The sequence below is a fragment of the Camponotus vicinus genome, unplaced genomic scaffold, assembly GCF_025532165.1.
Source record: "Camponotus vicinus isolate PSW18456_S1 unplaced genomic scaffold, iyCamVici1.0 SCAF_1, whole genome shotgun sequence".
In the NCBI taxonomy this organism is placed as follows: domain Eukaryota; kingdom Metazoa; phylum Arthropoda; class Insecta; order Hymenoptera; family Formicidae; genus Camponotus; species Camponotus vicinus.
In genome coordinates this window covers 34,223,817-34,248,644 of record NW_028141945.1, presented here as the reverse complement: position 1 = coordinate 34,248,644, position 24,828 = coordinate 34,223,817, and the positions used below count along the sequence as shown (strand labels likewise).

Here is a 24,828-nt window from a genome sequence, read left to right as displayed (position 1 = left end):
GAGAGTATTCACGCGCGCATTATGCGGTGAGATATTATTCCGCGGTTCTCCACTGGTTAGAATTGCAAATGCTTCACTCTGACCACATCAAATATTTGAATAATCTTCGCTCGACAATTGATCTATCTATTTACTGTCGACGATCATCCGGGATTCATCAATTGAATTCTATCATTAATAATCATTTCAAAAATGTAAAATTAAATTCCTCGCTATTGCGATACATGATACGATTACCATCATCAGATCGTAATTAAAGAAGGACGTGAGAATATTTAACGAGCAATCTATTACAATATCTAAAGGACTTGCTGATGTTTCTTGTCTCATTCTATCGCGAGCCTCGAGGATCAAGCGTGTCGAGCAAGCGCGACAAAGCATAGCCATCCTGGCGCGATCTCCGGTCCGAATGTAAATCCTGGAAATGCCCAGGTGACGCGTACAACAACGAGAGTCTTCCACGAAGCAAGGACCAATGCTCTAGGCACGTGGAAAAGCGGTGCAGCGTCACGACCGCCTACGCTGCCCTCCAAGGCAGCGAGGACGAACTCGTGGCCGAGCAAGGCCTCGATACGGAGGACACTGCGTTGAAGACGCCTGGCAGTGAGACCGAAGACACCGAGGATAACGGCGCGAACGCGGAGGACGCGCCGTCGCCGGCGCGCCGTTTCACCTTCCTACGTCGCTTCCGTTCGCCACGCTTTGGCGAAGCACACCACAAGCGGGTGCCGACGCCCATGAAGCGGAAGTATCGGCGGAAAAAGAGTAAGGAGGACATCATCGAGAATGACGTGGCCGGCGCCGAGGAGGGGGAACCGCTCCCGAGTCCCGATCAGACCGGCGTGCCCGATCCGTATTATCCGATTTACCTGCCGATCGATCAGGCCTTCAAGGCCAAGTACGTGTTCCATCATAAGAGGGGCAAGACTTTTCAGGAGCGGCTTTACGTGTTTCTCGAGCATCCCGGCGGCTGGCTGTGTTTCATCTACCATTTCGCTGTGTGAGTATCCGTTTTGCGCGCTATGTCGAGAATGAGCTCTGTTATCCCTTTGTGAATATTTCCACTGGTATTCGTTATAAACGATCGGGAAACGTATTTGAATGCACCAAAATGGGAATTGCGTTTATTTCAGGATGTTGTAGTGCATGTGCGCGTTGATGTAACGCGTTAACAGTTAACCGTTAATTGTTAAGAGACGTGAATTTGAAGTACCGCGTCACAGAAGTACCTCTTGTTTCCGTTCTGCGCAGACATCGATTTCGGCATTTGGCCTTTGACACCTAGCCGTGCCCTAAATCCTCGACATCGTCGAGGATTCCTCCCGTCTCTGCAATCAAACACTCGCTCGAATCACTCTGTCTTTACCCGTGCGCGCATCAAGTTCTCGATTTGATTGGAGAACATATAACTCACACAGGATTTTATTGCTCATCATCGGTCTGATTTGATAAACGATAATGAAGCGTCGGCAATCGAATGTCTGAAAATATCTGTCAGGAACGTCGATAAAAGAGTCTCCTTGCGAGATAGTGAGATTCTTTTCATCATTTTATTCGGTACAAAGAATTCGCAAATGCATGATATACAATTTGATGTATCAAATTTGCATGTGTGTAGAATATTTTCATTTATTATCCACATCCTCCATTTATTACATATATCGATATAAAAAAAATAAATGTACTATAATGTTTCTTATTTTATAATATCTCTAAAATAAATTATATATATATATATATATATATATATATATATATATATATATATATATATAAGAAACAGAGGGAAATCTGAATATTAGTACTCTTTATTTTCTTTACAAAGAAATCTTTAATTTCTTGCATACTAATTTAGCGAAGAACAACAAGAAATATAAAAATCACGTTTAAAAATAATAAAGAAATAAAATATATTTTATATAAAAAAATGAAAAATCTCAAATTATTTCATAAAATATTTCATATAGAAGAATTTCATATAAAATTGAGTGAGTTTATTGGAACATTTTTTCAAAATAATATTTATTAAAAGTTATGACAAGATGAAATATCATATATATTTGGAAAACATATTCTCAGTGCTTAAGAGAAAAAGCTACCATAAGTACTTAAATTTTGAGACCGTAGAAGACATTTATCTCTTATTACTTCAGAATTAATGCTTATATAGCATTTTTAAATTTATATATATATTTTATGCTATTATATAAACTATTTCTAATTGAATTTAATTATATCACAAAAGTGCTAATTTTATTCTGTACGGTTAGATACTGCGACAACTTTTATATAGATCATAATACTTGATAAATTAGTTTGCTTTTATCAAATTTCTTCAGTCCTATCTTTTATTATGATTTGGATAAAATAGGTTTATCAAGGTACACATATCTATATACTTTTATAAATTTAGCTTCACATACGACACTTGTATTAAAAAAAGATGGACACATAAGAATTTGCTTCGCATTTTAACGCGGAACAAGCAGACAGAATAATTCTTCTGTCTGCTATTTTTGCGGTTGAATGTTAGAAAAGAAAACGTCTATATGTGAGTAATTTCATAACGGGAATAAACATTCGTAGCCGTACGCGAAAATGTGTTTTCGTTATAGCGCTGCGATCGCGACGATAAAACCGATTAAACTTGTTAGGAAATGTGCTCTGAAAGATTAATATTTGCGCTTTAACTTCTACGAGTTAAGAATATTTGCGACACTCTGTGATAACATCTTTATTAATTATCGTTGTAAAAGTTTTTTTCCTGTCATCATCATCTGAAAAGCATGACTTTAATTATTGAGTTCATATTATTGTTATATTTTAGAGAAATTGAAAAAGTTCTTCGATATAAAATCTGGAATACAAGAAAAGCTAATAAAGAAGAAGGCTAATCTATTATGATTCATACATCCATAGTCATTTTTATTGGTGTTATTTTTAAAATATTAATAATAAACAGCATTACATATATACGTCCATTATGTTTGTGACCTGTATACGTTGATCGGCGAAGTATATTTATCTTTATATGCCCTGGCGAACACAATCCATTGAAAAACTTCATGGATTCGTGAATTATTCAACACGGGCTGTTTTTCATTTCTTCCAAACTGTCGTCAAGCACCGCAGCCTTTTAAATAATTCATTATTAAGACAAAACGTGGCGAAGTATCCGCGAAACAGATCGATTCTCGTAAATATAGGTAAGGTTTTTACGTTTTTCTCATCTCGTCGACTTACGTCGTTTTGCTCGGTTCGATTCTAATGTGCGGTCGTTAAGTAAGAAGTTGAAGCCATTAAGTTTTTCTTATTTTGTTTCTCATATAGGGATATTTCACTTCTTGTGCATTATTTTCTGAAATAGAATATTTGACGTTAAATTCTTTGATAAAGTTAGGAGAAAAGATTTTTTTTATGAGCAAAAATATCAAAGCACTTGAAGAAATAACGTACAAGAAATGGAACATGTTATATGCTTGTAATTAAACTAGAAAATTGTTTATCAAACCTACCATATTTCTTATGTATCTGAAATTAAATCCGAAATATCTCCACATTGCAGACAAATCGCACGAGTAATAAATAAGGAGATAAATCTATTTAAAGTAGGTTAATATTGCAAACTTGCACACACAGTTTTCTTGAAATTAATCGAGTTATCTGAAATTTTAATGTAGAGAAAAAACCGTTATAAAATAATCCGTAATATTATTTCATTTCCCCATTTTATCTAAAAGTTCAAAATAAAAATTTATATCCATAGATGTTTACTGAATATTTATTATAAAGTAGAAAAATGAAAGGAATAAATCTTGTAGAAAACAAAAGGTATGTGTGTTCTTGTGTGTAGAAAGATCTCGATGATCTCATAATATAAAAAATTAATTGCAATAACGGGTATGCAGTTAAAATAATTTTTCTCGCATAATACGAATTTGGATCCTATCAGGTGTCATAAGTGAAACTAACGTCGCTATTAAATTTATTATTTGAAATAAAAGGAATAATATGAATATTATCGTTATTTATCGAGTATCTCTGTATATTTATCTCTGTATATTTAAAATGTTTGAGATTTTCTACGATAGTTAAAAAATATTTGACAACTATTTGTCACAGAACATGCGCATACGTACTCTTATCTTACATGTTACCGTACTACGTGGGATACTTGATAATAAATCGCGCTATCGAACTTTAGACGAAACGAAAGTCGAAACGTTACAGTCGGAAATTGCTACGGAAGTGTCTTTCATTTTGTGCGCCCGATGGTACTGTCGTCATGTCGCGCACGCCATTCATTTCCGGAAACATATATCTATTTTTCCTGCATACTGAAAATATATAGGCTATATCCACATAATCCGTTTCTGTAATTATTTCTCGAAACAATGTCTATTTTGCTAATGTTCTATTTTTTGCGCTTGCTTCGCATTTTTAAATCTTAATTTTAAGAACAAAAATGTCTCATGTAAAGAAATATTAGAATTGTTAATTAATTATTATTACAATATTTACAAAGATTTAATCTTTTCGCGCGCACTCAGATGATTTAATTCTTTTATATCTAATATTTTTTTGCTACAGTAAAAAGCGTGCACATCTATTATAAGTACGTATAAATTCTATTTACATTTAAAACAGGAGCATGTAAGATTTTTTAATGCATTTTTACATTTCCGTACAAAATATTAAATTTATAACATTTGTTATAATTGGAAAAATTGGTCAGTATACAAATAAATTTTTCATAAATTCTTTAATTACACATGATCATAATCTTGGCGACTAAATATGTGGCCTCCGTGTGGCTTTAATACTGCGTCGTTTACAATAGTTAGACAGCCGACTAATGAAGTCGCGCTGCACGAAACGCTACTGTAAATATTTAATTGTCCGAGTGATCGTATTGATCGGCGCTATAGTACCCGTTATCATCTATTATTGTACTATTACTATCCCGCCAAAGTGATCGAGGAGTGGGAGGAGTAAGTGGAATAAGAGTCATTTAATCCGGATTTCACAGAGAATGGTATTGCCTCCGTTTGTATTATTGTTTGTAATTGCACACTCAACTGGAATATATGGCGAATGTAATTCTTAATCATTGACAACAATTTATTTTTTTATTTCAATTTTCTCTCTATTTATTTCAATCATTAAGAATAAAATATCAAAATTCCAGAAATTAATTCAAGACAAGAAATAAATCCTCTCATTAAAATTAAATCATACTTGAAAGAAGTTAGAAAAAAGACAGAGATTTAAATTTCACATTAATCACAAAAATGTCAGACTAACAAGTGATTTTTTTCGAAAAACTCGAATCATAAATAACTCAATTTATCCATCACTTTGAAAATGCCAGTTAAGTTTAAAGCATATCGTCTCACATGCATTGTTATTGCATTAGATAAAAGAAATTTCCTTAACAGAAGTAATTTTAATTCGACCGGCCTACTTTCAAGCGGACATAAATAGCAGCGTGTTATTAGGCCCAATGCATATGCAAGCTATTTGCGTGCGGCCTATTATTTTTAGATGAAAATCGCGCGCGCTGATGTACTGATATCGTGATACATAATGACACCCGTGGAGATTACATATCACGCCGTAAAAAATCGTTACTAAATTTTTAAGTAATTTAAACGCGATCGGACAAGCGCGAGTCCGAAGACAATTAATCGATTGAAAATCACGATCGAATTCTATATATCTAATTCTATATCTTACATACGTATAGAATAATAAAAAATATTCAAGTAATGCTTGGAATTTGTTACTTGGAAATAATATGGAATAATGCGATTTCACAAAATTGCATACATTTCTATCGCACATTAATATTACTTTTTAATTAATTGAATTTATTCAGTTGATTTTACTTCAGCAGAATATGCCTCACTGACCTTTTAATTTTTCCAATTTGTTTGAAGCAATAGGGATTATATTCACATCGATCGCATCGATATAATATTATATGCATTAATTACTCCCTTTGTCAATTAATTCGTTTTATTTAAGGGTGTAACAACCCCACATGCACATATTCAAATGCAATTTTCGAGGAAATGATTATAAAATGTAGACATGTTTATTTATATATATCGAATCAGATCGCGATCGGAGAAGTTTATGTTATTCCAAACTCTCGAATCCATTTGTAATTAAACTGTGATGAGTATGAATAAACGACGCGATATGGGGTATGACATTATTGCCGTAGGAACCGCACACGCACGCTCTATCTCTCCCCGTATCGCATGTAGGTTAATTGATATGCAGGAGATGCACAATATACGGGTGTACACGTTCAATCATTTTATACATCTTTAGCCGTAAGCAACATATCGCGTCGCTCCACGATGCGCGCAAACGCTAATATCGTTAATTAAATTTCGGTCTATCAAACAGCTCGATTATAATTCATCCTTTCTGTGTAAAGACAAAGAAAAACATTTTTATAGAATTTATATCGAAATTTATGTCGAAATATTATCTTCTCTTTAAATAAATAAATAAAATGCTCAAAATCATCGAATTCTGTTTCAACTTTCACATTCAACAGCAAAATTTGAAAGACAAGTCTTAGAATAAATTGACTCGGCGATGCTCGAATTATTATATTTGCATTTTATTATATATTATGCTGACATTTTCACAACCAAATAAAAAGCGTATTATTCACGAATAGCAAGATATCTGTCCGACACCCGGCAGAAGATGGATGAGTTCCGAGCGATGCTCGAGGAAAAAAGGAGGAGTATGTTAGACAATTATCATAGTAGGTCGATGAAGGTGACTCGTGCAGCCGTGGAGCACTGTACATACATAACATCGGAATGATAGGCCCTCGGCACGCTATCTTAAAGAGTACTACGCGGCAATCGTCTGCTCACCTTCGTTAATGCCGCGCGCTCGTCCCGTTGCTTAACGAGGCAACACGCTCAATAATAAATTACAACGAATATAAACAGCAAGAGCGTGCTGGATCGATCGCTAGATCGTAGCAATTACCGGTCCCGTTCAGACCACAGATACGCAAAGTTTGTCTTGCTGTCTCGCCTTGTTTTTTCTTTTTTTTTTACGTCCTCGGTTCGCACACAATGTGTCGATTAGGTGACGATTAGGATTCGCGATAAAAAGCGAGGCATTTTTAAAAATTAGTTGAATCCTAGGGAAAAGAATTTATGCGCACGAAATACTAGAGTGCAAATAAATCTGTATATATCGAGATTCCTCTTACATTTGTTAAGCTGCTTTGGAACCTACATTAGGATCGATTGCAATCCTACATTATGCATGACTATAAATTCAGTTGTATAGGAATTATATTGGATTGGAATTTTGTATAGGAATTATCTCTTTTTTAACACATTAAAAACATGTACATTTCAAAAATTAGATTTGTGCATATTCAGGAAAATATATTGTTAGGGAACTAAAATTAGTATTTATGTACGGCTCTATCTACTTTTATATAATTAATCTTCACGAACTCTATCAAATTTATTACATTTATGGAAAACATCCATCTAGATATTTTATATTTTAACACCAATACATGCATAAGAAATAAAATATTTTTTTGATATAGATACTTTATGTTTAATAAAAGCTTTTTTTCATATACATAATATATCCCGTAGAATATACCATAATAAACATAATTATTTAATTTTGTGTAATATGAAAGAATTACATTTTTTATAAGCATAGTATTTATACTTGTCGTTATTCGCAGTTATTAAATATTTTTAAATGCAAAATAATCTATCTACTTTTATATAATTAATCTTCACGAACTCTATCAAATTTATTACATTTATGGAAAACATCCATCTAGATATTTTATATTTTAACACCAATACATGCATAAGAAATAAAATATTTTTTTGATATAGATACTTTATGTTTAATAAAAGCTACTTTACTTACTAATACTTTATGTTTAATAAAAATAATATGAAAGAATTACATTTTTTATAAGCATAGTATTTATACTTGTCGTTATTCGCAGTTATTAAATATTTTTAAATGCAAAATAGTTTAAAACAAATATTTTAATATCTCTATACCTTAAATATGCATAATAATGATTTTCAATACAAATAGTTCATAAAATGAATATTTTGTCAAGTTAAAATTTAACTCTTATAATTGAGATAATTATTATGCCTTTCTTCTGTGTATAGTTGATATAACATATTTTAATTTAAACATTTTATTTTATATTAATTAATCTGTCATAATAAAATGTTATAAATAAATAACAAGTAAAATAAATAAATAAAAAAGTTAATTTATGTACAAAGATCGATTTTGCTAAATGTGTGATAAATTCAACATCATTTCTCTAAATGATTAATATTTAATATATAATTAATTTATATTAAATTTCTCTATTGAAAACTGGAAATATAATGTAAAGAAAATATCAGAAAATCTCGGACGTAGTTTGCAGAAAATTAAATATTAAATTTCTTATCGATTTCATCATATTTTTCTGAAAATGGTGTCTCGTGAATTTTTTATGAAATGTAAAGTAACAAAATAGTTATCACAAATGTCCTCTATGAATATTTTTATACTAAATCGATGCGAGACATATGTAATCTTGATCGATAAATATCACGAACGCTTAGACATATATATTTTGATAATATTCTTGTACAAGTTTGTTTAAGTATAAAGTTACGCTTCGCAACGTTGGCAATCAGTAACATAGCTGTCTAGTGTATCACGCCTCCGTAGTTTGTCGAGTAATTTATCAGTTTGACTAAACTCAAATGACATATAGTAGTACGACGAATAACTTGCCACTTCGTGGCGAGAAAAACAGGTAAGCTTAAGAGTTCCTTCTATTATTCCGAGAATAAAGACAAAGTTCTAGATGACGTACAAGCTGGCACGCAATACAATGCATAGTCATAATTTATATCACATTTCATTTATGAGGCATTTTTTGACGAATAATATTTATTGTTTATGTCGTATAAATTATTCAAGTATTACATTTGTGTATATCACATATATGTATTATATCAAATTTGATATGCGATCTAGATTATCGTTAATGTAGACTTATATCAAATTTTACCACATGATGCGTTTCAAAACTATGATGCTTCCTTTCTTGTTTATTTCGACATTATCTTCAATCTTATATATCAACTGTAATTACATTTCTCATTATCTATTCGCGCAAGAAAACAGATTCCATTATCTTGTAAGAATCTCTAGCTAAAGGAAAGTATAATAGTTCCAAGACATTCTATACTAAGTTTGTTCTTCGGCGATTACCATAAGCGCATCACGAAATGTCCGAAAGTTCGGTATATTCTTTTTAGTGGTGCAAGAATGGTTAAGTTTGAAGCTCTTTAAAAGGAGAGAATAACGGGCGAGCATTTGATGAAGAATCTAAAGTCGCTTTAAATATAAATCTGACTTTAATGTATGACGTTCTACTCTTTCAATTAATCAAGTTGTTCATCTAGATGAAATTTTGTAATAGAATAAAGTTTCGTTCAGTTCGCCATTTAATGCGGAGTGCGATGAAGAATCTAAAGTTGCTTTAGATATTAATCTGATTTTATGACGTCCTATGCTTCTAATTACTCAAGCTGCTCGTCTGGACGCAAGTTTACGATAGAACTAAACTGCGATCAATTTATCTTGTATACATTGCAAAATGTTTTTCTTTGCAGGTTCATGTTGGTATTGGTGTGCCTCATATTTAGCGTTTTGTCAACGATAGACCAATACAGTAATTTCGCAAACGAAACTCTGTTTTGGATGGTGAGTAATCCATGTTTGTTATTAAATATAATATAGGATATAGAATGTGTAATTAAGACTAAACACAAGGTATTAAAAGTACTACTACTCGTATAATGTACATCATATTGTTAAAAGACTGGAATTATAAAATTAAGAATACATTCTATCACATTCGCATCGATATATATATATATAAACGAAAAAAACATACATTCGATCTGAGACCCTTTTATTTATAACTTTTTTTGATTAATTTTAAATCGATCATTTTTAGTATGGAAAGAGAGGATCATTATTCTGTTAAAATGTTTCAATATTATATGTACTTGTATTTTAATATTACATTACATCCTTGTAATTAATATATCTCTTTCTTTGAATTGAAAAAAATCTATTTCAAAGTCTATTTAAAATTAAACTAAGAAAATATAAAAAAAAATTTTATTATTTATATTTATAGAGATATGAATAATGATTATATAAAATATAAAATAGTATAATACATACATGTAATAAATTGTATAAAGAGAGTTAAATTCCGAGATTTGGTTCCAAAATAGTCCTTTAACTTCAATAATTTTTATTTTAAAATTGGAAAATCATATTTCAATATTTTCCTTTAGATAAGATTGTCTGAGTGAATTCAAAGTGATCAAAGTGATTTTTTTTATATATACAAAATCCAAACTCATTGTTTTATCTCGAGGAAAAGTTAATATAAATATTGTAGGTTATATACAAAGAAATGATTTGCAAAGTGCAAGCAATAAATAATGATTAGAGTTTCATAGACAAGGATTTCGAAATAAAGAGATATAAGACAAACTTTATTTAATTAATCCTTGAAAAGAAAAGTTTACATTTGTTAGCCCACCCGAGAATAGACTTTATAGCAGAGTTCCTAACGGAACTTCTTTTCCTTCTGTCGTTGTTCGAGGCTGCACAAATAAAATTAATTCTTCCTCTTTTATATTAGAAAAGGAAAAAGTCAAACCTTTTTTGTAAAAGTTTTATACAATCTATTCTATAAAAATTAAACAAATCAGTTTTAATGGCAATGCGAGTCAAGTGTCGATCTTATAACACAGTTATTTATTATACAAAACAAATAAGTATGAAACAATAAATACAAATGCGAAAAGTTTGCGAACGTTTCAACCCTATTTTTGAGCCATTTTGACAATCAGATTGACCAGATTGATAATCATCACACTTGCACTGAATGGCCCAAAAATAGGATCGAAACGTTCGCAAACTTTTCACATTTGTATTTATTGTTTCATACTTATTTGTTTTATATAATAAATAACTGTGTTATAAGATCGACACTTGACTCACATTGCCATTAAAACTGATTTGTTTAATTTTAATATTTTCGAGTCTAATATTTTTAATAATTCTATTCTATAAAGTTATACAAATTGTATAAAATTATTGATACGAAAAATTGCATTGTTCGCAAATCAATATTTCGCGTTATAAAAAATTAGGCGATATTTTCAACTTTCTGTAACGCAAGTAAATACACATAAAACACAAAGCTCGGTTGAGTTCTGAGTTATAAAAGAGAGATATACATATAGTAAGGCAGTTCTCAAGGATCTCTTCCGCTTCGTTGCGATTCTAACGTCGATGTCCTCGTCTTTCTAGGGCGTCCTGTTAATACAACAGCACTAGTACAATCGATACAATAATCACCTGAATTCATATGCCAACCGTGTTCATAACATATTCATTTTAACGATATGATTAACCAACATTTATATTAATCGCAATTTTTTTCCTATTAATATTGGATGATTAAACTAAATTGTCTATCACATTATCGAATGTTTGATCATTTTCACTTGAATGTCACATGTTGATAGCTAATAATATTTCTTTGATCACTATAGTTATATACGTATATCAGTTAATTGAATCGCGTATACTTGCGTATATTAAACTTGTATAGAATCAATATATTTTTTAATAATTTTGTTTTCATCAATAACAATAGTAATAAAATAATAGTGATAAATGATAAGCTACTTATATCTTACATAATTTTAAAAAGAGAAAAGGAAAAAGAAATATATATATATATATGTTATAGAAAGATACAATAGAAAAAAAACTTCTTTAAACTACATTTCTTTCCTTGCTCTTGTTGCTTCTACAAAGCGTAAAGAGATAGACATCTTATCTTAAATATAATCTTATTTTAAGTATAATTTAACTTGTATTTTTTGTAAGCCTTGAGAACGCTAAGTTTGTTACATTTTTTATAATAATGCATCTTTTAGAGATAAATCTAAGAAAGAAGAAAAAGGAAGCATGAGAAGTAAATTATACAACTTTTATTACATAAATATTATATATAAATTATAATTTTAAAACACTTGGAAAATCTGACTATGAAATTTTATATATATGCAAGAAATATAAGTAGCGAGAGATATAATGGTAACATAAATATAACTAAAATAGATAGGTATGATTCGCTTTTCGATAATATATTGAAGTACAAAAATTCTCTCTTTTCTTACATTTATCTCTTTTATTCGGTAGACAATATTTTTGCGTCTCGGTAACAGTGCGTGTATCGGGCAATTGATTTAATCAGGCCGCGCAAATATATTTAGCCGGAATCAAAATATATAACAAAGATGTGCGCTAATGTGAGATATCTGATGATTATGATGTCCGAATGAACATGACATCTGAGTTTAATACTTCATTACTGTTCAGGAAATATGTCTCGTGGTATTCTTCGGAGTCGAGTACATGGTTCGATTATGGAGCGCGGGTTGCAGATCGAAGTACATGGGTTGCTGCGGGCGGCTACGATTCATACGGAAACCGATTTGTATCATAGGTGAGTTGTGCGGGTGTCCTCGTCCCATAATGGCAAGCCACGTTGCGGCTCGAAACGCGATATGGCCGAAATTAATTCGATATTCGCATTGTCGGATCGACGGTAAAATTGGATCGTGAGAATCATCCCTTTGTATTCGTATCGCTTGTAGAACCGTTTGCGCAACCAACTTTGCGAGATTAGGCCCTGGCCCTAATATCGAATCCATTTCGCTAAAATCAAGATTGCGAGCGCTTTGTGTATCGCGGCTGTTCGTTTTGCCGGACGCGTTTCACGAATGAAACACGCGAACAAAATTCCTCTCTTAATTGCAAACCCAGTTAAAAATTCATTATTTGTCCTCTGTTTTGAATTTTACTTTGCAATTACGTTGATGATGAAAATATATTGTCGAAATCGTAAATACAAGCAAAAATATGCACGTTTATCAAATATTGTGAAAAATAAAAGGAAAAAATTTCTTTATATTAAATATATCAATTAATTTAGATTATTAATTGCTTCAATTTACTTGATTTATAAATTTATAATCCATGCATTATTATAACTTGCCAAAGGCAAAACCGAGAAATGATATGCTCGAGCAAAATTCTCCAATCATGCGTACTCACAATTGATGAAAATCAGTGTGTATCCGAATTAATCATATTTTTTTATTTTCGTACATCACGTTTACTGCACAGTAACAAACAGTTCTATGCACGTGTAATAAAAGTTACTGTTACAGACATTTTTATTCGATTATATATCTATTATATAGAAATTTTAATTCCACTATATATGGTAAATTAATCGCGTTCCTCGATTAATGTGCATATATTTCTCAAATAATTAAAAGTATGCACTTTTATCTTGTTTCATTTCACCTATAAGCACCAAAGTATGGAATGGTAATCGTAGAAAATAGATTATTATTATTAATATGCCGGTTGCAAAAAGGTGATCGGAATCCCACGTGTTTTACCGCAATTTCATAGCGCGAATGTGTGGCAAGAGAATTATTATTTTCAATCGGCAAATGAATTTTGCAGATAAATGATAACGTCAGATTAAACATTAATAATCGGATTAGATGCGTGGTGAAATTATCGATTATACAGCCGATTATACATCAATATTCTATACATGATCGAAAATATTTATCGTATTCTAATGGATGTGTGCATCAATATTGTGCACGGTCTATAATTATATAAATGTATTACGTATACGAATTTATTCGATTATTTCTTTATATTGTACCTCACATATATTTCTTGTCTGTTTTTAGATTTAATCGTTGTGGTAGCGTCCATGGTGGTTCTATCAGTGGGAAGCAACGGTCAAGTATTCGCCACTTCCGCCATCAGGGGTATTCGATTTTTGCAAATTCTTCGAATGCTTCATGTCGATCGTCAGGGCGGCACGTGGCGGCTTTTAGGTTCCGTGGTTTTCATACATCGTCAGGTATACATCGCCACGAAAAGTTTCTAATTTTAATACATCAACATCCGAAATTTTAATTATTTTAATTATCTATAGAAAATTAAGAACGTGTGTGTATGTGTAAATATGCGCAAAATATATATATTTCATATATTTTTATAAAATACAAAATATTTATATTATTACTTGAAAAATAATTGTATTTTCTTTATATTACAGGAATTAATCACAACGCTGTACATTGGGTTCCTAGGCCTCATTTTCAGCAGCTATTTCGTGTATCTCGCCGAAAAAGATGCACTCGGACCCGACGGCAAAACAGACTTCTCCAGTTACGCCGATGCGCTTTGGTGGGGAGTGGTGAGTATATCTCTCATTACGAATTTTTCTATCAGACATCTCTTATATCAGCATGTAATTTTGCGACAATCTATTGTTGGAACAAAAAAAATCTTTTAATTACTGAAATACATTCAAAGAGAATAGAGAGTTCAATTGAAAAGAAAAGAAAACTGTCTCTTCAGTGGAAATAAAATACAATAAAGAATTAAATCAATAAAATTTTATAAATTCTATAAATCATTAAATCGATGAAATTTTATGAAGGATATATGCTTGAAGAAAAACAATGACATATGAATAGTTAATTAGTGACGAAAAATTGCGAAGAGATCGACGAATGATAGTAATCGCGGAAACAATCGAATCGCAATTGCATCAATGATCATATGCAGATAATTGAAATCAACACTTATATAGAGTGCATGCGATATATGTAGAGTACTTATCAGAGTGCTAATATGCGCTAATTAATAGGATTAACTGACTGGATTTCATGGGTTAACAAACATGTTGACAAACTAAACGTCAACTGTTTGCGTAACGAAAACCCCTCAGGCTTAAACCTGCAGAGATATTGTATCACACATGATAATTTTACCTGTGTTAACAATGAGACATAATGAGAATTTAATACTTTTCGGTATTGCAGATCACAGTAACGACAATAGGTTACGGTGATACGGTTCCGCAAACATGGATGGGAAAAATTGTGGCTTCATGTTTCAGCGTGTTTGCTATATCCTTTTTCGCACTTCCAGCTGTGAGTACATATTTGTTTTATTTCAAAAATTTCGTTTATTATTTATAGATTTTTCATTCCGACCAAAATTAAAATCGATCTTTTTTCTGAAATAATTACAAAGATAATTCATAATTTTTTGTTGCTATTTTAATTTGTAGTATATATATTATAATATTATAAATTAAAATATTTTAATTTATAATATTATATAATACATAATTTTAATTACGTCTGAAATTCAACTCTACTTTTTTAATTAGATTAATTCAATTCAATTCAAAGAAATTCTATCAAAAAATTCTATTTTTTAAATTAAACAATTATTATTCTATTATTCATTTCTCTAGAGCTTTCTCAATTTCCAAAAAATCTTTATTCTGGATTGTTTATAATTTAAAAACTATAAATATCTCGATATTATCATACAGAAGTAATCAATTTGAAATTAATCGAGAAAAAAAGTTTAAATATATATATTTACAAGTATTTCTGTCCATCTGATCATTCTGACCATTTGTTTCCACGCTAGTCCACGCAATAAAGCGCAAGTAGATCATTATCGCGAATGGGTGTTTTTCGCATTTCTTTTAGGGTATCCTAGGTTCCGGCTTCGCGTTGAAGGTACAGCAGAAGCAACGGCAGAAGCATTTTAATCGACAAATACCGGCTGCCGCGATGTTGATACAATGCCTATGGAGGTGTTACGCTTCCGACAAGGCCATCAACAGCGTCGCCACGTGGAACATCTACATCAAGGACCCGGCGCCAACTGGGCAGCCTTCGACACCCCTTGGCAAGGTAACGTTTCTTCGTTTGCGAATATAGCGAAGAGCGGGAGAGGTAGCCGTATTAGTTGTTGACTGTTGATGTTCTTAGCTGCTTATATAATGTTCCTTGACGTGTTCTAACTGATCGTGCCGCGAACGATTACCGTGTCACAAGCGAGACGGATCTAATCCGAATCTCGTAATCACCCCGTTGAGGCTCGCGGAAAACCGCAGCTCCTTTTCCCCTTTGTCGAGCACGCTAATGGATTTGAAATTACCCCCATTGTACTTCGCCCAATCCGCATATCGTATATCTCCGAGCTAATTGCTAAGGTCTCCCGACTTTTATCACGATTATATACGTCCCACCGCGCGATCGGATTATCGACTAATACCGGGTCGTGGAGTAGCCCGCCGTTTGTACTCGCTTCGTATATTCCCTTAAGCGGATTTCGAGAAATCAAATTTGTTCTATGTCGTCGATCTGTGCCGCGCGAGTAAGCAGCTTGAAAGAATGATATACACGAAATATAGAACAATAATCGTACATTTTTCGGAAGCAATAGCTAAATAATTAGATTTTTAATTAAAACGAATAGATTTTTCGCTTTTTGAAATAAAATTTATATTCAAAATTTAGTTCAAGCGAATCTCGATGTAACAGACACCTTTTATACATCCTCGGCCAAAAATACGAAATATTTTTAATTGGCGATCAATAAATCAAACTAATCAAGCATTCAATTACCATGTCATGCTAAATATATCGAAATAAGGTTCATACAAAAGGTGTTCGTCATGTTTATTAAATAAAATTGAGAAACGAAAAAATAGACTAGTGAAATTTGTCACTGACTTTAATACACTTTTTTATTTTTTATTTAGTGAAAAGGTTTTTAACTTTTTCAAAAAACATTCTGGATTTTTAATACATTTCTTAATATAAAACTTAATAGAGAAACAAATATTTTACACATATCAAATTATTGTACAAAGTATAAAAAATGTGTCGTAATCCTAAATTCGAACATTGATTATTGATTTAATTTATCACTAATAGATTTATTCTTAATCTAATAGATTTACTCTTTATATTTATAACGATAAAACTATAAATGTCATTAGATTTCGCGCCTCTCATTTTACAAATTTTGCAAATGTATTTGAAATGTAGTAACGATGTAATATCGAAGCTGTACAATTTTATCGAATATTCAGCATATGCATATATGAGACTGCTGTTAAAAATTTCTATAACAAAATTTTCCACGCGACCGTGTTCTACGCATAATGATGAGAGGGAATTCGCGAGGGAATCCGTCGTCTAATATTATTCGTCGCTATAATCGTATAACAACAATGACGGTCGTGTATTTTTATTTGTCCGACGATAATTTGGCAGTGGATGGATGCAAGCGGAGAATGCGAATTTTGCTCGATGTTCTCAATGTGCCGTTATCAGGGTTGGGAAGTAACGCGTTACTTGTAACGCCGTTACCGTTATAGTTACTTTTTTTTGGTAACGGATTGGTAACGGCGTTACATTTTTTTTCTGTAACTGTAACGATAACGTAGTTACATTTTTTTAGTAACGATAACGAACTTAACAGTTACTTTTACCGTTACTTTTCATATTTTGAAAATAACTTATGACATCGTATTTCTGTCATATTCAATTTTTAGTCATCGATCGACATTCATATAAAATTCGATAATATTTCGGATGAAATTTATTGCTCTGAGAGGTGTCTGTGAAGCTAACACGACAATCTACGAATTTCAAAAAAATACTAAGAGTTCTGATAGCACTTTTCATAGTTCTACAGTTTCTGATAAAAATTAAAGAGTTCCTTCTATTAAAAAGTCGAAATCGAAAAAATGTCGTGCTAACTTTGCGAATCTAGCACGACACTCTTCCCTCTAAAGAACCAAAACGCGTTGAATATTATTATTTTTAGCAAGAGTTCCCAATAATTCTGCTATAGTTCAGCCTATATATGCAATTTCAGACCGATATTTCAATAATTAATAATTTTTTATGAATTTTTAATGTCCTCGACCAGCACGACACTTAGTAAAAATGTGTCATGCTGATGATTTTCCGTAGTTTTAACGGCAGTTCTGGACAGTTCTATAAAAGTTCTATTCTTTAGAAACATTTTTCAAGCAGAGAGATTTTTTTAAATAATTATTTATAAAATAGTAAACGGTCGGAATGATCTAAATGTCATGCTGGTCTAAATGTCATACTGGTCAAGAACATTAAAATTCGTAGATTGTCGTGCCAGCTTCACAGCCACCTCTGGAGCGATTAATGACATCATTGGTCAATCACAGTTATTTCATTCGTCTGAGGAATGGATGTGATTGGCCAGCTTTTAAGTTTGACGTAATATCGGACGAGAGCACAAAAAGAATGCAAATTTAGCTGTATTTATAAATTTAATGAAAATTAAAATTTTTTTATTTACATGTGAAGTTACATGTTAAGTGCTTTAAAATCTATATCTCTTTAAATTTTTTATGGTTTTGTAAATTTAAAATAAAGAATTTGTTGCTTTTATATTAATATTTTAATAAAAAATATTACCAAAGTAAATTTTTTATTTAATTCTATCTTGTTTTAATATTAAAAGTAACGGGAAAAGTAACGAATCGTTACTTTTGAAGTAACGGTAACGGTAACGAGTTACATTTTTTACTCGATAACGAGTAACGGTAACGAGTTACTTTTAAAAAGTAACTTTCCCATCCCTGGCCGTTATTTATCGCCGAAATTCGAGACAATTTTGTTTTTCCTTCATGTTGTGCTAGTCACATACGTGTGTTTATGCAGTTAAAGATGCGCTTAGAAGCTTTTGTACATTATCTCCCCTTTACGTATCAAGTAACGAGCATTGCGCTTTGGTTTTTATATTCGTTCGTTTTGTTTTCGTTTACAGAGTGCATAATGCGGACGATTTGCCCCCTTTTTTAATGGACTAATTTTTATCTTTTCAATATATGTCCTTATGGTTTTAAATTTAACATATTATTTATTAGTTGAAATACTGAGCACATGAGATATATGTGTATATCGGAATATTTTCTAAAATATTATATAACAAATATTATAGATTTGTTTTTTTTACGTGAAAATGGTTTAAATTGTACAACCTTGTGAAACTCCAATCAGCAAAATTTATTGCTTACGCATGAATAGTTTTATTTTTTTATATGTAAATTTATACCTGTAATCTAATATAAGTAAAATTGCAAAGGTATTTTTATACGGTTCTTTAACTGTGATTCTGTCATATTGCGTAAATATAATGTCCATAAGAAATTAATTTGTTAACCTATCATCATCTATGGGTTCCTTTTCTTTTATGGGTATGTTTTTTTATGGGTAGAGTATTGTCTTTTTTTAAATGAATTTGTACTTCACATTATCGATTGAAGAATAGCTTCAATAGTTGTCATCCTCAAATAAATTGCTTTTTGAATATACGAGTCAAATAACGAACGCGATATTTTTAGAACGACACTTGGTTTTTCAATACGGCTGCGTTTGATTTCCATTTTCGATTATTATCGTCGAAATAACTATTATATTTTTGTATTTGTATTCCGCAACGTGTCCAAACATCGTAAAATTACTCGAACAATGGAAAATGCAGATGCGAGCGATGTGTCCAAAATCAACGGCATTTAAGGCTATTACAGCATTATACAATAAATTTATGACGGGAAAATTTGAAAAACTACCAGACTTCAATTAGCCTATCGGCACATTTTGCATACGCTCGATTATGGAGCGATTGTACTAATAATATTGTCTCCATTTTGCATCTGCTGCCAAAGTTCTCGAACCCCGTGTCAAAAACGCGCATATATATCGAGAGAAAGTGCCGTGTTTCTGCGATACATTATTTAAAATAGTAAACAATGCTCAGTGATGATTTAACGATGATAAAATATACCTAATATATATATTTCAGTTGATTTGTGTAAAGAAGATGGTATGTAAATGGTTTATATTTATTTCTATTCTTATCTATCTTTTGCATGTTTATTTTTTCCCAACTTTTTATCACATTTCTTTACACATTTCTGTTACACCATGAAACGTCTATCTTTTATATTCTGTAAGAGGGGTCACTGTATTCTCACTGTGTCAGCTGAATGTAGAGAATATATGCATATTGAAAGATTTATAATGACAAAATACTATACTTTCGCCGCATACTTATTTTTAACGAAGGTACTCTACCTGAACTTTTACGTAAATACGTCATTATATGTAGTCACATTTAATATTATTTTAGAAGGTAATATTGATATGTTTGTAAACCATCATTCAAATAACAAATATGCATTTCTTTAAACTTAAATTTTTTATCTTAATTTTTTGAATTTTTTCTCTTATTCTATTTTTATTTAAAAATATATTTTTCTTTTTAATTTTATCTTATTTTTTATTCAATACATATTTTCGGATAGTTTAAGAAAAAAATAAAAATATTGACCAATTTTTTGCTATAATAAAAGCTGGAAAGATTAATATAGCTGCAATTTATTAAATTGTTATTCTTTTAGACTATGAAAGAAATCACATTACGTTCAAAGAATTAAAAGTGCGACGAAAGTATAGATCGAAATATTTATCATCACAGAGAGAATAAAACCGTAAAAATCTTTCCTACGAAAGATAAAGCAATGGCAATTACATCGCTTTTTAGCTTTAGTGTAGATAATTTTTAGATAATTCTTTTTATCTATTTATATCGAGAGACGTTTCTTCTGCTTGATTGGAATTTTTTTATTTATTCTCGAAGCTACAAATGTCAACGAAAACAGACCAGATACACACAGCCATTAACTTTCTTCTTTTTTTTTCGACAAAACAAAATGATTCGCTAGCGATTGAACAAGCTACTTCTTCTTGGACGAGTGAGGCTTTGCATAAGCTCCTTAAAGCTTGCCGACGAAGGAACAATAATCATTTGTTTGATCGTATTTGTGCTTCTATATACTTCTGGCTTACGTATTTTTCTTGGCGCACCATTACGCTGCTTTCTTGGATAACCATCGGTATCATGTAATATATAAAAGTGACTTTATCTTATATTTAGCGATATTTTAACATGCACGAGCTTGAATAATACATAACATTTGTAGCTATATATGTATGTTTGTGTGTAATGTATGTGTGTGCGCGCGCTTACTTCTTGCCTCTGCAATCTGTAAAGCGAAAAGACTGGAATCTCGCTCAAACGCAGAAATGTGTGGGATTTTACGCCGGTCTTGCGGCTTGACAAGTCTCTGCATGAAAAATACGAGTATTAAGAAAATAGAAAATGTCGGAAAATCGGAAGACGTTTTATATACGAAAGATTTAAATGTCGATGACGAGCAGAATGTTTTTAAGATTTTTTTTGCTTTGTCAAATTTTGCCAGCCTATTTTATGACAAAGTTTTGCTGTATAAATAAAATTAAATTTAAAAAGAGGGAAAATATAAATGACAAATCTGAAAATAAACTTTTTTTATAGTTATTATTATCACATATTATTTATTCGATTTCCCATTATAATATTTTACATTTTTGTAATCATAATGATCCCTCCGATGAAATATGATTAACAAATTTTTGATATAATATGATCGCGTTTCTCATATAAAATGTATTACTTTTCTAAAACACGTCTATGTTTGTATAAAATTTCCTCATCAGGACGGTTAATAGAATACGCTGGTACAAACGAAACATTTTAGCAACATTTTGCGCTTACAATGTAAAATTTCGAGAATAATGGAAGAAGAGAGCACGCGCTTTAATGCGTGTACAATGCACTCGATATCGATAGTACGCCCCGGGGACTGTTCCGGTTCCGGAGTGCGGTTACATCGAGCCGTTTCGTGCTGAAAGGACATAAACGACATCGGTTCGCGACCGGCGTAATTTCCCGCAAACGTTCCGGACGTCCCGCGGGAGAGATCGTCGCTTTTGCACGATATACTCCAGATGATGATAATGATGATAATGATAATAATGATGATGACGATGACGACGACGATTACCTCGTCGTGCTAGGAGAGAGAGTGGTCAAACACATTCGGCCAGTAGGGATAGTGCATGTTGTGTTTGATGTGTGTTGTAATGGGAGGGCACCGGGGGTTCAGTCTCTGATGATCCAGGTGGCAAAGAAGGCGAGCGTGCTGAAGAGGCGGAAGTCGCGGAATCGGATGGATGGCCAGCAGCAGCAACAGCAATCGTCCCTGCCGCCCGTCACGATATCCGGCGGCATATCAGCCGGCGCCGGAACCGGCCAGAACGACAATCAACGCCTCGAGAACGAGGGGGACGTGGTTTTTTACATGGAGGAACCTAAAGCGGGCACGCCGAATCGCGCCAGACGCGACAATCGGTGAGTGATTGAATTCCTATAGAATCAAGAGAGAAATTTCCGTTGGGTTTGTTTCATAACTGATTCTATGCGTGTGTACAAATAACCGGATATACGTATTTGGATCCATTATACATTAATAATACAATCAAAAGATGTAAATAATTTGTTTATGTAAAAAATAATTTACGTACACACGAAAGATTTCTTTCTCAATTTCGTTTTAAATATTGTCGGGGAAAGAAATTAGAATATATGTATATTAAAATAATAGAGAAAATTATTTTGACTTTCTAATCAATATTATTCGTTAGTATCATATACTGCAATTCGAGTTTAAATTTGGTAACAGTGCGATAAATTTCACGTCGTCATCTTTAATGGACGGATTTCTGTCCATTTCTTCGAGCGGAAGAGTCGCTCGGAAGCTTCGTTTACAGCTCAGTAAAGCAACGGAGATGAAGGTGATACCATGAAATTGGCGAGCTTCTTTCTGAATGTTCGTTGCCTTCATCGTCGAGTAGGTTCGAATGAAAAGTGTATTTCGAGTGAGGTGTTTCGATAACTCCCAGGTAATTGCTCGTTGATTCTCAAGGGCGAAGATTCGTTTGCAGGAACACGTATAAGCGCGTTTATCGTCAAGAATCTTTTACAATTAATCTCGAGCGAAATTTCTTGAGTAACACTTCACTTTAATAAAACAGCATATTAATCAATTTGCTTGCTTGCCTTTTTATTTTAAAAAATATTTAAAAAAATAATGGATTTTTCGCTGAAGCTGAAATTTCCTTTGAATACTAATTTGACAAATGTGTCAAAAATTTAATAATATAGTTATATCTGGCAAAATTAATTTTTTCTCAATAACGAAGTGCCGTATGAAAAAATTTCATTCTATATTTTTAGCTTATTTCATTCTATATTTTTAGCTTATTTATGAAGAATCATCTCCTTTTCAGTTGTATTATGTTTTCTCCAATTCACTTTATATTATCATATCACGTTTGCACATTAATTCGATGTGTTCAAGAAATTGATTAAAGATATTAAATAATACTTATGCGTAATTCAATAAAAAATTGCAAGGTTTCTATTTACAAATAATAATAACAATAATAGGAAGAATAATTTAATTGAAACACATTTATCGATATATTATACATAAATGTCATTTGATATCTTCCATCAGCTTTCAAACATATTAGTTAACGATGTTTTTGAAAGTTGATGACGGATATGATATGATATTTATACGTAATTTGTCTCTAAAGAATCGTGAATTTTCAATGAGTAGTAAATTTGCCGCATTATTAAATGGATTATTTGGATTATGATATTAATATCAAATAAATATTATAATTAATAAGATACATAAAGATTTATTATTATAATTAATAAGACTTATAAAGATAATATCTTTCCTAACGTATTAAGTTTTATCATAAAGATAACTAGAAAGAATCTCTGAGCGCGTATAAAAATTCTGACAAATCGTAGCATTACATTGCAATATTTTGTTTTTGATTGATGCGAGTTTAGAATTCACATCTGCGATATCATCACAGTACAATATTTCAAAACAAAGTGTAAACTCTCGTTTAATTATCTGTTATTTGTACCGGCATAGTATCTGTTAAAGTATCTCCCAACGGTATTTCTCTCCATTGTCAAGGGATGCAATCCAACAAATTGCTCTGGAGAAAGACTCTCGGAAGTTGTGTGATGAAAGTGGAATAACGATGCAGTATCAGGTGCATTAGGCGACCAAAAGATATCTTAACATTTACTAAATACGTGTTTAATGACACTTTCAGAAAGAAATCTTCACGTAAAATATTGTGACAAAAGAAATTAGAGAAAGATTCGCTAAGAAACATATCAATTTTAAATTAATTCTAAGAATCTGTGATTAATAAGACAGCAATCAATATGAAAATATATTGATAGCAATATGAAAATTTATCGATCCATAGTAAATGTCAAAATATTATCAGATAAATACTGACGATTATAATGTATAATAGAATTATTAATGTTTTCTATTTCTAGAAGACATTTTCGAATTGATGAATGTAACATGTTTTTGAAAAGTTATACTTTTATGAATGAATTTAATTATAACATAATATTCTAATTTGTGAGATTTATTTTTTAATTATACATATACTTAATTTCTCATATTTTTCAAATATTTAAAGATATCAAATTCTTAGATTAACTTTAAGCATTTTATGATACATAAAGATTTAAACCCCATGTGATTTAAAAATGTTTAATTCAGAGATGAGAGACATTGATAACGTTCACTGTTTGACGTATCTGTCCAAGATACTAATTTCGGAAAATTGAAATATTACAAACGCGGCGAACGCTACTAATTGAGATAATGGGACTTTGCCAAAGTTCACGATTTATAAAATATGCGACCAATGTCGTCGGAATAATTCTTGCTGAATTGTACGACGGCAAGCAGCGGTTTGCGAAACTTTTCGCGACAGGTACACGTCGACCCCGTCCAAAGAG

General features: G+C 31.7%; 1 protein-coding gene across 6 annotated transcripts in view; it reads left to right on the top strand.

Moving 5' to 3' along the window:
• Window positions 1–24,828, top strand: part of Kcnq (KCNQ potassium channel) — a 40,695-nt gene that overhangs the window by 7,127 nt on the left and 8,740 nt on the right. For 2 of the 6 annotated variants that reach the window (XM_083084467.1, XM_083084481.1), the window contains 9 exons: window positions 433–1,000; window positions 9,711–9,801; window positions 12,514–12,640; window positions 13,911–14,086; window positions 14,285–14,425; window positions 15,057–15,167; window positions 15,741–15,947; window positions 19,897–19,917; window positions 22,082–22,326. In XM_083084467.1, the coding sequence (XP_082940593.1) occupies window positions 433–1,000; window positions 9,711–9,801; window positions 12,514–12,640; window positions 13,911–14,086; window positions 14,285–14,425; window positions 15,057–15,167; window positions 15,741–15,947; window positions 19,897–19,917; window positions 22,082–22,326 (1,687 nt within the window). The remainder of the gene's footprint in view (window positions 1–432; window positions 1,001–9,710; window positions 9,802–12,513; window positions 12,641–13,910; window positions 14,087–14,284; window positions 14,426–15,056; window positions 15,168–15,740; window positions 15,948–19,896; window positions 19,918–22,081; window positions 22,327–24,828) is intronic. The other 4 variants (XM_083084488.1, XM_083084505.1, XM_083084474.1 and 1 more) reach the window with 3 other exon arrangements.